Raw genomic sequence first — 12,279 nt, 5'->3', positions numbered from 1 at the left:
TCCCATGGACATAACTTTAATGCTTCATAGCTTTCTTACTGCAGGAGGGGTGGTTCGAAGCGCTAATTATACATACACAACCCCATCGAGTTACTGTCAAGGGATCAACATCTAAATTCCTTAACACAAGATATAAGCACTATACTAAATGGCAACTAACTTCTTTTTTCTCATAATTTTGAACTTTTTCCGGATTAACTAGGGATTGACACTTTAGGTGCCTTCTAGGGATTTTCAGAGGCGTTTTCTTTTATTCTGTAACTCTATTGTTTGGGTGGCTTTAGGTGTGATGCTGGTCTGCGGCTGTGATGCTGGTGGTGGTGGACCCGAGTTAGGTCGTGGTAGGTCTATGTAATCGACAGCTGGTTTGTTTGCTACGTGCAGTGATGTGATGCTTTGCGTTGAGCTGAGTCGAACATCTGATTTGTTGATCGGTGTACGGTACATCCGTGTCTCTTTTCTTTATTTTCCTCAGAATCAAGTTCGTAGTCAGTTCTCTTTTGGTCCATCCTCTGTTACGGCCGGCTTTCCGATGAGGCCATTGGAATACACGGACGAGGTGGCCGAGACCCAGCAGAAGCTGCCGCCGGTTCCTCCCGGACACTTCATCGAGTGGCGGCCGCTGCCGTTTCATCCAGGAGAAATCCGGGAGGACGAAGGAGCCAGGAGCGTACTCGGCGACCTCAACAGCGGCGTGGCCATCCACCATTTTGTGGCGGATATGCACCTCCCCCGGACTCCACCATCACTTCCATGGCACTCAGCACTCACCACTAGCTACATAGTATATATCAAAATTCATAATATTATCTTGTCTAAAATCAGCATAAATATGTTACTCACACGATATGTCATAGTAAATAAATATAGGAATTACTAGATTACATTTGTCTAAAATAATAATAAATCCAAGCTAGCTTCTACTACTATGTCTAGTAGATTTCTCGATATTGGTATCATCACTGTCATTTCCCTTTTTCTCACCTTCTTCTGAATCATATGTCATTGCAGACTACAATGTTAACATATTTACAATTTAGTAATTCTAGTTCATATAAGGTTAACAGTCGATCGACTAGTCCATGTGTCGGTACCCTAGCTACTCGTCTATACTCATCGACTTGTAATCCTTGTTCATATGTAGGTAAACGTGATGCACGAATGAAAACTTACTTCCAGCATATCATACTTAATCTCCTTTGCCCTTGTTTCCTTTATAACACATATTTTTTCAATTTCCTTTGAGATCAGATCAGATACATTTCTTAAGTTTTTGGTTAACCACGTGCATTCTCTCCTTTCTTGGCTTTCCAGCATATTCTATAAGAAAAATAAATGATATTGTTAGTGTATATCGCACATTTCCTCATTGATGCAAACAGTCTAGGAAAAAACACTCACATTGTTCAATATATCCACACAATCCACATCAAATAAATCTCTTATTGTAGGAGTAGTTACTGCATTCCATTCAACATTGAACTGGGTCTTGCACATGATAAACCTGTTTTACTTGGCTTGCAAGAATAAAAGATTCGTTGTGCTTATGTTGTGCACGGTAAATATGATTGAAGTTGAACTCAGTTGTTCCAAGACCTTCTAACTCCCTAACTCCATTACTATTGACGCAGTCACATTTGAATAAAACTACATGACCTTCATTTGAGTAATTTAACTCAATAATTTCAGTTATTCTACCATAGTAGGTCATACCCTGCACTAGGATTCTTGCCCTTAGCACTTGCATAACATGATGTTTTTGCAACATGTGATACCCCATCTCACTGTGTTGCTTTTCCTACACTATTGGAATGTGTATGATAGTGCAATATTATAGCTACTAAGTTTTTGCTATCATGTATGCCTTTTGGACTTAGAATGTAACTCCGGACATGACCCATACTTTCAGTGATTAATACGACCTATATTACCCAAGGTATTACTAAAGTCAAACTTAAATTCTTACTTCACTTGTTTTGTATTATTTGGTCAAGACTTGATTATTCTTTCATCTTCCTTATGCTTTTCTTTATCTTATGGGAAATATAATGAGTTTTTGCATATACACTTGAAATATTAAGCACTATAAATACATGGTTTATTACTAGTCTAGAGGAACCACGCTTACACACATGATACCGCTTTTAATTACCATTAACACGACAATCACACTTTTTGTATGTAGCAATTATCTTACTGTACTTCTCCGCGTGAGTTCTAATGCTAATAGGTTTTTTCCCTGTAATGGATGTTCAAGAGTGAACATAACAACACATGTTTCTTTTAGTGTGCCAACTTGTTATCTTCTTTCTAAACCCCTGTATTGACTTGTAATGATTTGCTATCTCTTTGCTCAATTAATGAAAAGGGGAATCACCTAGTTCTAACAAAATCCATGCTCATTGCACCTAGTCTATCACTCTACTTATGGTCTTCTCATTGACATAACTTTCATGCTTAATAGCTTCCTTACTATACAAGGAGAGTTTGGCATCGGTATTTATACATACACAACCCCGTTGAGTTAGTGTCAAAGGATAACCATCTAAACTCCGCAACACAAGATATCTTAACGATAGTGAAAACTACTACAAATATCTAACTCTACATGTTTCTCGATTTTGTTGTGAGCCATGCCTAAATAATTTAGTTAGAACATTGATGCCAACATCAATCTAATCTCGAGATTTTGAAAATTTGTCATGAAAAACATATGTAGCATTTCTTACAGAAAACTAGCATGTGGCCCTCGCAATACACGGTATCATCTTGTTGTGTCAAAAGTGTATGATAGTTAAATTTATAGTGTCACAAATCTTCACATTATAAGATACAAAATAATATGGATATATTTGCACACATTTTTGTAAAAATTTCATGATTAAGATAATAACTTACAAGCAGGGAACATTTTATTTATCTTTTAATTAATGAGAAAGTCATACATTTTTACAAAAACATGGTATGAATGATCTTGTAGTTTGTGCATATTTCTACATTAATTGGTAAATCAATTAAAGTTATGGCCATGAAGTAACCCTTCGCCTTTTTATTTTTTCAGATCAATAGGTGAGGTGTACGTTTAGCTTGTCTGTCCTTGGTAATGTATGTACATTCCAAACATATGTACAATTTGGTTCAAGGCAAACTATGTTTACATGATCCTACGAATGGAACAAAAAGTTTCACTGTAGAGAGAAAATAAAGTATCCTCGTTATAACATGTAAGTCAATCCTTGCCTCGATGTTTATTCCTCTCATTTACTTACTTTGCTTTCTAATACATGACAATTTAAATGTGGATTGTTTCGAAAGTGCAACTTTGATTTTGTTTGTAAATTATTAAAAAAAATGAAAAGGTTGATAAAATCAATTAAATTTGGAAGTACTTACTTGCATAAATTTAATAATTTCATATATTTTACTAATAAATTATATATTTATGTATTGGTAAACAAATTAGAGAACTTTGACCACAAGTTTTCTGCAATATCATTCATTTTTTGAAAGGATGTTGTATATATTGTTTTGATATTTTAGAACTCTCTTGAATCCAATATTTATGTAGACTTTTCAATCCAATTGCAATGAACTCTCGGCCATATTAATTTGCCGCATTATGTAACATGATTATGTCAACATGGATGGGATATTATTTTACTTTCTAATCGAGACAACATATCCTCTCATTATGTCTTGTTCCATCAAGAGGATAGTGTATCTGCGTAGTTCAGAATAGATAGCCCTCCTTCCATGAGGTGGGGTACGATAACTAGGCATGGCCATCCTCTTTACCGCGTGCAACGAGAATATATTGTCAGCACATCAGCTATGATGTTAAATAACAATGAGAATATATTGTCGGCACATCATTAGTAGAAAACGGATCTTTAGCCCCGGTTGGTAAGGGCCTTTAGTCCTAGTTTTCCAACCTGAACTACGGAATCGGGATTAAAGCCCCCTTCTTTATTCCCAGTTACGTCAGGGCATGTACAATGCGGTGACGTCAACTTTCCCTTAGAGTTACCACGTAGGATATTTGCTGAGTTGGAAAAGAGATAATAGAGAAAGGGAAGGTGGCCTTCTATTAGCTAAAGGATGATCCCTTAGAAAATAAAAGAAGATCATTTGCTCCATTGTACTACATGTCTTCTCTTAGTAACCTAATTTCCTACCAAATTTAATTGATTCTCATTAATTTCAAGGGATAACACTAAGAGACAATGCATTGTACATGTTATACTTATGGGGAGCACTAGGGATCGGATCCCGATTTAGGCTTCCCATCGGACCACTGTTCACCCGTACGATTGGAAGCGGCCGCACCGTACGATCGTCAAACACAGGCGCGTCTAGTTACTGAAAATTTGTGCGCGATTGCATGCTTCCGTATTAAATTCCCATTGCATGCTTCCATATTTAAAATTTCCGTAATACACTTCCGCTGATGTGGATATCCTTTCATTTCAATTTTTGTCGGGCTAGTTGAATAATTTAAGGAAACGAATTCCCAATATTAATTGACGATTTTTAGGAAACAAATTCCTAATATTAAGGAATCAGATTTTTAGGAAACTATTTTTTCCTAATCTTGCTCCCGCTGTTAATATTTGCTTCTGAATATCTTATTCCGTTTCCATTATGAGCAAACTTTGTTTTTGTTGAATACAAATATTTGTCCAATGAAACTTTATACTTTATTCAAAAATAAAAATCACAATACTACTTCCAGAATTGTTTCCATGGAATATGGATTTATTTTGCGAGTAAGCAAATGCGGATTCTTTTTTTGGCAATTGCTTCAAGCAAATAGGAGACTGTTTCTACACAAATTAAATCTGCTCCTATCTAGAGACTGTTTCTATACAAATTGAATCTGCTCCTATCTAATTGAGAGATTGCTTCCATGAACACAATATTCAACTTATAACCACATGTGTTTCCATCGTTTCGGCTAGTTGCTTCATACACTAGAAATTAGAGCTTCCGATCCATTGTATATATACAAACACCAATCAACTATGCTCCCAACAATATTAATACACGCTTCCCGTCAATTAGAACAATGCTTCATATTAATAGCATTTAAATTTATATTCATAATTTTCTATGTTTGCATTGTTTCTTCTATTTGCTTGTCAGATTCACGAATAAAAAGGTACTCCGAAGAAACAAATTACATGGTTTCTACAAGGATTGTTGATGCAAGAGAACAATGTGAGCATCCACCTTTGCTGGCTCGGGACAATTTGCTCGGTCGCCGACACACCGCTCGACCACGTCTTGACTGTTCTCACCTGGTTGCACTACTTTATGACCGCAAGCCTTGCACCGACGAGGCAATGCACTGACTACTCGTACCATACATCATTCTACTGTCCTGCTACAAATTGACTATTCAAAAGACGCTCGGTAGGAGGCTCCTTCATGATGCCTACAAATTACAAAAAAGAAAACATATCATGGAAAGTGAACATGATTTGGAAGGAAAAGGAATAAGAACATGGGGCAATATGTATGTAATGAAGAAACAGTACTATCTCTATAACGAAGCAAATTGAAACCCTGTCGAAGCCCAGTTATGGACACAAGAAGCACGGTAAGTTGTTGACTATGTACTGAAGAAACCTCCACCCTGCTGGGTAGACGAAGCTAGCAGAAAGCCAATTTGGACCTAGTTCAGTTGTTGACTTGCCTGAATGGAGTGGCAACCAGCGAACTCCCACTCACGAACACACTGCTTCGGCCCGGCATGCTGGAAGCCTTGACGGCACTGAGGTTATGCCCCGACGACGTGTTTCCGTCTCGGAATCATACTTCCGTCGGACAGTGGTCAGTTTAGCCCTGGATGGATGTGGAGGTGTAGAGCAGAGGCGGGAAGCAGTAACTCAGGGGCCGCGGATGAAGCACGGCGACAGCGAGGCGGGGAATGGGAGGGAATCAGGCGAGCGTCGCGGGGAGGGGCGGCGGAGGAAGCACAATAGATTGATCTAGCTTCAGGCGTGCGGACGGGAGCGTGGTTAGAGGATGCGGAGAGAGGAGCGTAATTATCGTACAAAATCAACGAGAGGAGGACGACGGGATGCTCGTTCGATTGCGGACCAGATCGACGGCGTGCGAGAGGTCCGACAACACGATTCCAATCGGACCCGATAGCTAGTCTTTACCTATACTTATGGGCGTGTCTATGTCTCAGTCAATTGAGAATTTCTTAAGTCTCAGTCACCTCAGAAAAGTGCAACTGCGGTTCAAAAAAATGCGCAACTCGGATCAGTTGCACTTTTCTAGTAGAAAAGTACAATTGCACTTTTTTGACAGAAATGTGGAACTCAAGTGCATTTTTGTGAGTGACTGAGACTTTAGGAATTCTCAGTTGACTGAGACATAGCAAAACCGTATAGTTATTATCTTCTCTACATGACGTGGAGGATTAAGAGAAGACGTGCCTTCTCTACCATTGTACATGCCTTTACGAACCGAGACTAAATGACCTCCACGTAGGTTGCGGGCGCGCGCTGGGGTGGGGACCTTTAGTCCCGGTTTGTAACACCAACCGGGACTAAATGCCATTGCGTCTCTTTTTCATCCAATTTTTTTCTATTTTTTTCCATTCAATTTCTTTTTCTATTTTTTCATAATTTCTAGTATTTGAGTTATCTGACCAGTTTAGTCTCTAACTACACTTAATATTTAGTCAAATTACTTACTCGTAGTCAAACTTTCCGATCGGACACTCATCCTCAAATTGCTTCAACAGTAGCATGCTTAATTTCTAAGTTTCTTTCATCCCGCTTTCAAGTACTTTGCGCGCACGTTATTGATATTAATATCATATCAACCCTATTAACCTCTTGGTCACGATGTCACACTTCTTTATTGTTTGAATTCCAAATAATTACTATAATAAAAAAATAATGAAGTAATAATAATATTGAATAACTAAATAACAATTTTTTGGTAAAACCTAAAATCTGAAACTTTTCATATTTCCCTTTCACGGTTTGAGAACCTAAAAATTGGTGAAATCAGATGTAACTTTTCACTAGATAGATTTTCATATATTAAATATTTTTTCGAGTTCGTGTGCAAAAGATATTTGCATTTTACCAAAAAATATATTTTTTTGCAAAATAAGTTAAAATTCATGTTTGTTATTTTTCATAATAACAAGATCTCACCTAACCTACTTACATCTAAAAGGATTTTTAATTTTGAATTTTCTATTATTTTTTTTTATATTTTACAAAGCTAAAAAAAGCGATCCACGGGGGAGGGGGTGGAGCCAAAATAAGCCAGAAAACCTTTAGTCCAGGTTGGTGTCTCCAACCGGGACTAAAGGGTAGAGGCTTGCACCGCGAGGCCTGCCGCAAGCCGCTTAGTTCTGGTTGGTGTCTCCAACCAAAACTAAATATCTCGCTTGAACCAAGACTAAAACCGTGCAGCGTCCTAGTCGTTAGAACCGGGACTAATGCTCATATTAATCCCGGTTCCAAACGTGACCGGGACTAATGCTCCGGATAGCTCCGAACGAATAGCATGTTTTCTACTAGTGCATCATAATAATATTATCTGGTCTAAAATCAGCATACACATGTTACTCACAAGTCATACGTAGTATGTCGTAGTAAATAAATATAGAAATTACCAGATTACATTTCTCTAAAAAAAACAAATTACCAGATCCAAAGCTAGCTACTACGTAGTAGTAGATTTCTCTATATGTGGATACAGTGCATCATCTCTCAGATTCTCAGGTTCCTCGTAGGTGCGCTAGCGGCTTGAAGGTCCTTAGACGGCGGGTAGGAAGAGTAGAGGTCGATCAGTTGCCGCCGGCGCCCCAGAGGAAGGAGCCGATGGCGAAGCTGCGCTTGTGGTGGAGGGTGCCGTGGACGGGGAGGCCGTAGTCGGAGAGGAGGCGGTCGAGCTGCCACTCGGGCATGGCCTCGTAGTTCTCCCTGGTGTACCTCGGGTAGTGCAGCGGCATCTGGAAGCGCCGCCCCACTCCCTGCTGCTGCCGCTCCACGCCGCCGTTTGCCGACATCATCTCCATCGCCACTACCTCGGAAGCCTTGTGACCGGCGGTGGACTGTGGTGCCTTTGCTGCCTTGGATCGAATCGATAGTTCGATCTGAGCTAGCTAGGTAACGAAATGGACGAGGCGGTCGGCTTTTATATTGCTGTCCTGGGCAGTGGCGCCATTGGCCATAGGAAATATCAGGCGGAGAGTTCGGTAAGTTAATCACGAGGGATGCAGCTCAGCCAGCCACCGAGTGCTGGCTGTAGCATCGGGACGAAATTAGGACCCCGTTCGGTCGAGCAGTTGGCAGGCACGGTGAGCACACGGGCGGGCGGGCGTGGACGGCGGACGGCTGACGCCCGTGCCGTGGCAGCGATGGCGAGCTGCTGTTTGCAGTTGGCACCCGCAGCGCGGGCATGTCAACGCGGCTGCACGCTCGGGCGCCGTCCGTTCGCGAACAATCCCCGTGCGCGAGTCAACCTATTGCGGCCACTGTTGCTCTTAAAAAAACCTTGAGCCGTCCTCGAAAAAACAGCCCCCGATATTTGTGTGTCTAAGGCCATCTCCAACGGGGCGACCCATCCCGCGCCCGCGCGTCCGGATGGGTTCAGCCGGACAAAAACCCGGCCCAATGCGGGGACGCACCGCAAAAGCGGATGGCCGCGGCGTCCGGAACGACGCAAACCCGGCCCAAATCTGGGCCGGGTTTGCCTGGCCGCGGATGGCACGCGGCGTCCTCGCGTGTCCGCCCTGTCCGCGTGGCTGGCCCACTCGTCGGTGCCCCGGTCCCTATTAAATGTGGATCGGGGAAGGGGACTGTCCCTATCCGGTCCCCACTTTCCACTCCGGCCGCACGCGCGAGCTCGAAGCTTCCGCGCCGCCATGGCCCCGAAGCGCGAGTTCTCGCCATCCGCCAACGACCACGAGGCCGGCAGCAGCCGGCCAGTCGCGCCGGCGCCGTTCGCCATGGGGCCGCCGGCGACGCCCATACGCGACCGGATCTACGTCACCGTAGCGGTGGCGCGGATGTTCCGGGACGCCGGCGTCCCAATGCCGTGGGGGACGTGCACCTCCCCACGGCCGGCACCTGAGCCCGGATCGGGTTCCGGTGCCGCCCATCCCGGCGTCGAGCCGCGCCCGCTACGCCGAGATCCGGAGGCGCCGCGCTCGGCTGCCGGCGGACCTCCGGCGAGGACCCCGCGTACGGCGACGCAAGTCCCAACCGGGACTTGTGGTTCGAGGTGGAGCACGATGCGCGGCGGCGCACGTGCTTCACATCCGCGACGGCGCGGCCTCGCGCGCAGCCGAGCACGACCTGCTAGGCGGGCTGGCCGCCGCCCCGGCGGCCTCTACATCAACGAGCCCGCGCCCCAGCCCCAGCCCCGGCCGCAGCCGCAGCCGCAGCCCCAGGAGGAGGAGAACGACCCGGAGCTGCAGGCGGCGCTCGCGGCGTCCCGCGAGCAGCAGGACCTCGACGAGCTGGCCAAATGGCCGCTCCTCGCCGAGACGCTGCGCACCTCCGCGCCGGAGGAGGCGGCCGGGAAGGCCCGGGAGGACGCCCGGGCGGACGCGTGGGCCTTCCTCGAGCCGGCGCGCCGTCGGGAGGAGGCTACGCGTCGGGCGGCGCTCCGGGAGGAGGAGCGCCGGGCCGCGCGCCCGGCGGAGGAGGAGCGCCCGGCCACGCAGGCGGAGGAGCAGCTCCGACGGGAGTCCGCGCGGAGGGCACGGCTGCGCGAGCCGGCGAGCCCGCCGAACGCGCACTCCGCCCGGGAAAGGGCGCGGTGGGACCCCCGGCCGGAGTCCCCGGTGCCCTCCGGCGTGTCGAGCCGGAACGGCGCGTCGCCGCCGGGCGGCGTCGTCGTCATCGACGCCGACGATGACGAGTACTACCGGGGGTAGTATCGCCGGCGGCCACCGCGTGCTCGCAAACCCCGGCTAGGGTTTGCTTTTTTAGTTTAAAGCCATATATGGCTTTCTTTTGTGTAAAATTTGCCCAAAATAGGGCTAAGTTTAATGACCAACTAGTTTAAATTTATGTTTTGTTCTTTTCCTTTTTTATTTTCATTTCTGTTTTATTTTATTACCAATGCGCTGCGTCCGCGCGTTGGGCGCAGCGTGCGACCCAAACGGACACGCGGACGCGGGCCGCTGTCCGGGTGTCCGTTCGACCACGCAAACGGCCCAAAACGGACGGCCCAGCGCGTCCGTTTGGGTCGCGCGGTTGGAGATGCCCTAAGGCTGGCCATAGTGCTAGTATCATAGCTAGTATCATGCATATTGGTCCCATAAAAATGATGATGTGGCAGCTAATTAAGGAGGAGAGAGAAGATTAGAGTACTCTATATACGGATACAGTGCATCATCCCTCCTTCACAGTTTATTAGGCGCGCGCGTACCCCTAGGTCATCAATTTAACCTATATAATTTAAATTATATAATACAAAAATTATATCATTAGAAAATAGAACATCTGAACTTTCTAACGATATAATTTTTATAACATATAACTAATGCTAACTTGATCAAATTTGCGACCTAGGGGTACGCGCGTGCCTTATAAACTGTGAGAGAGGACATAGGTGGATACTGTATCATAGCACATATCACAAGAAAATTTAATGCCAAACAAATCTTGTACACAAATTTGCATTGAGATTCTAAAAAACAATAAATATAGCATGGCTATGATACTACTCTATAATACTACCCACTATAGAGATAGTATCATACACAAATACCATATGCATGATACTACTACATGATACTTACCACTATGACTAGCCTAAATGAATTTGATGGACTGGTCCGAAGCCGATTTAAGGACACTTTGAGATTGCCCAGAAGGATTTTAATTAGGAAAACTTTGAGATGTTTCCTAAAATGTATTTAGTGGCACTTTGATATGTGCCTCTAAGAGCATCTCTATCTGCGACCCCCAAATAGTCGCCAGCAGAGACGCCGGCACTAGCGTATGGAGGGCGCCGGCACTGCATCCTCTATTTGGGGTGATGTTCCCACACCGGCGCCTTCAAAACGGCGGGCCGATAGATGATTTGAATTAAAATCTCAAATAAAAACATAGAAAATCGAATAAAGATGAGGAACTTTCCACACATAGTTTGGCACATGGTTTACACAAACTAACACATAATTTGGCACATGGTTTTACACAAACTAACACATAGTTAGGCATATGGTTTTACACAAAGTAATACATAGTTTGGAACATGGTTTACACAAACTAATACATAGTTTGAACCATGGTTGACACAAATTTAAAACATTGCAAAATGAGGAAACCTAACTAGTGTTGGCATCGTAGATTTCGTGTGTTCGATGCCAGAAAGAACACTTGCAGGCACACACAGTCACCTAAACTGAAAAATCCAGGTGGTGACAGTACCCATGTTGGTTCTTTCGAGGAAGAACATCCAAAAACATGTGTGCCTATTTTCGCTGCGAAGAAACAACACTCAGTCGTCGTCCTCCTCGGCGTTGTCGCCGTGGTAGTGCCGGCGGCAGCGTGTCTCGTCGAACACCTTGACGCCCATATCCCCCTCACCAAGGTAGGAGAACGTGAGCACGAAGCCGGCTTCGAGGTGGTGGTAGCGCGCGAACTTCTCCCAGCCGGTGTGGAGGTACATCTCGCCGCGCGCGTCGAAGATCACGTCCACAATCCACCGGCAGCAGCCGCATGCAGCCTCCCGCAGATGCGGCGAGGATGGCTTGTTGCTGGCGAGGAAGTCGGTGAACTTGTCCGGCTGCCTCTAGATTCCGAGTGGGTCGCCGTTGAGGACGACGACGAACTCGAACAACACTTCTCACTCCTTCTCCTGCAGATCTGAGGATGAGGACGACGGCATCGCAGGAGATGGCGAGCGTGCAGCTCTGCCGCGGCCACGACCACGGTCGTGACCTCGGCCTCTACCAGACATGGTGTCGTCTCTTCAGAAGGTGGCGGCTAGGGTTGGGGAGAGAGGCGCTAGGGTTTGTGTGGGAGGGACGATGCGAGAGCGCCCTTTTTATAGGCCAGAGGGAGGCGGGGGAGCGGTGGCGCTCATTAACACCGGCACAGAGAGCTAGGCGCGACGAGATGGTTCGCTGCGCGTCTGTGGAAATTGCACCGCCGGTGCGCGCTAATAACTTCCGTCGCGAGGTAGGTGACGGTTAGGTTAAAATTAAATGTGCCGCTGACGCGTCGGCCCTGCCACTTCCTACGCCCAAAGTTTTCCGCCTCGCGAGGCGCCGACGCGCCCGATTCG

At 45.5% G+C, this 12,279-nt stretch overlaps 1 protein-coding gene across 1 annotated transcript; it reads right to left on the bottom strand.

Moving 5' to 3' along the window:
- Window positions 1-7,617: 7,617 nt before the first annotated feature.
- LOC124667455 lies at window positions 7,618-8,127 on the bottom strand. The gene has a single exon (XM_047204733.1). It carries the CDS (start codon window positions 8,048-8,050, stop codon window positions 7,820-7,822), a length of 231 nt encoding a protein of 76 aa, XP_047060689.1. The 5' UTR covers window positions 8,051-8,127; the 3' UTR covers window positions 7,618-7,819.
- Window positions 8,128-12,279: the final 4,152 nt, after the last annotated feature.

This window comes from Lolium rigidum, chromosome 6 (genome assembly GCF_022539505.1).
Source record: "Lolium rigidum isolate FL_2022 chromosome 6, APGP_CSIRO_Lrig_0.1, whole genome shotgun sequence".
Classification (NCBI taxonomy): Eukaryota; Viridiplantae; Streptophyta; class Magnoliopsida; order Poales; family Poaceae; genus Lolium; species Lolium rigidum.
The sequence above is the reverse complement of the archived record's forward strand: the minus strand, read 5'-3'. Positions and strand labels throughout refer to the sequence as shown.

Bases quoted from the DNA above. Each gene is read 5' to 3' on its own strand.
- LOC124667455 (XM_047204733.1), bottom strand. From the start codon at position 8,050: ATGGAGATGATGTCGGCAAACGGCGGCGTGGAGCGGCAGCAGCAGGGA.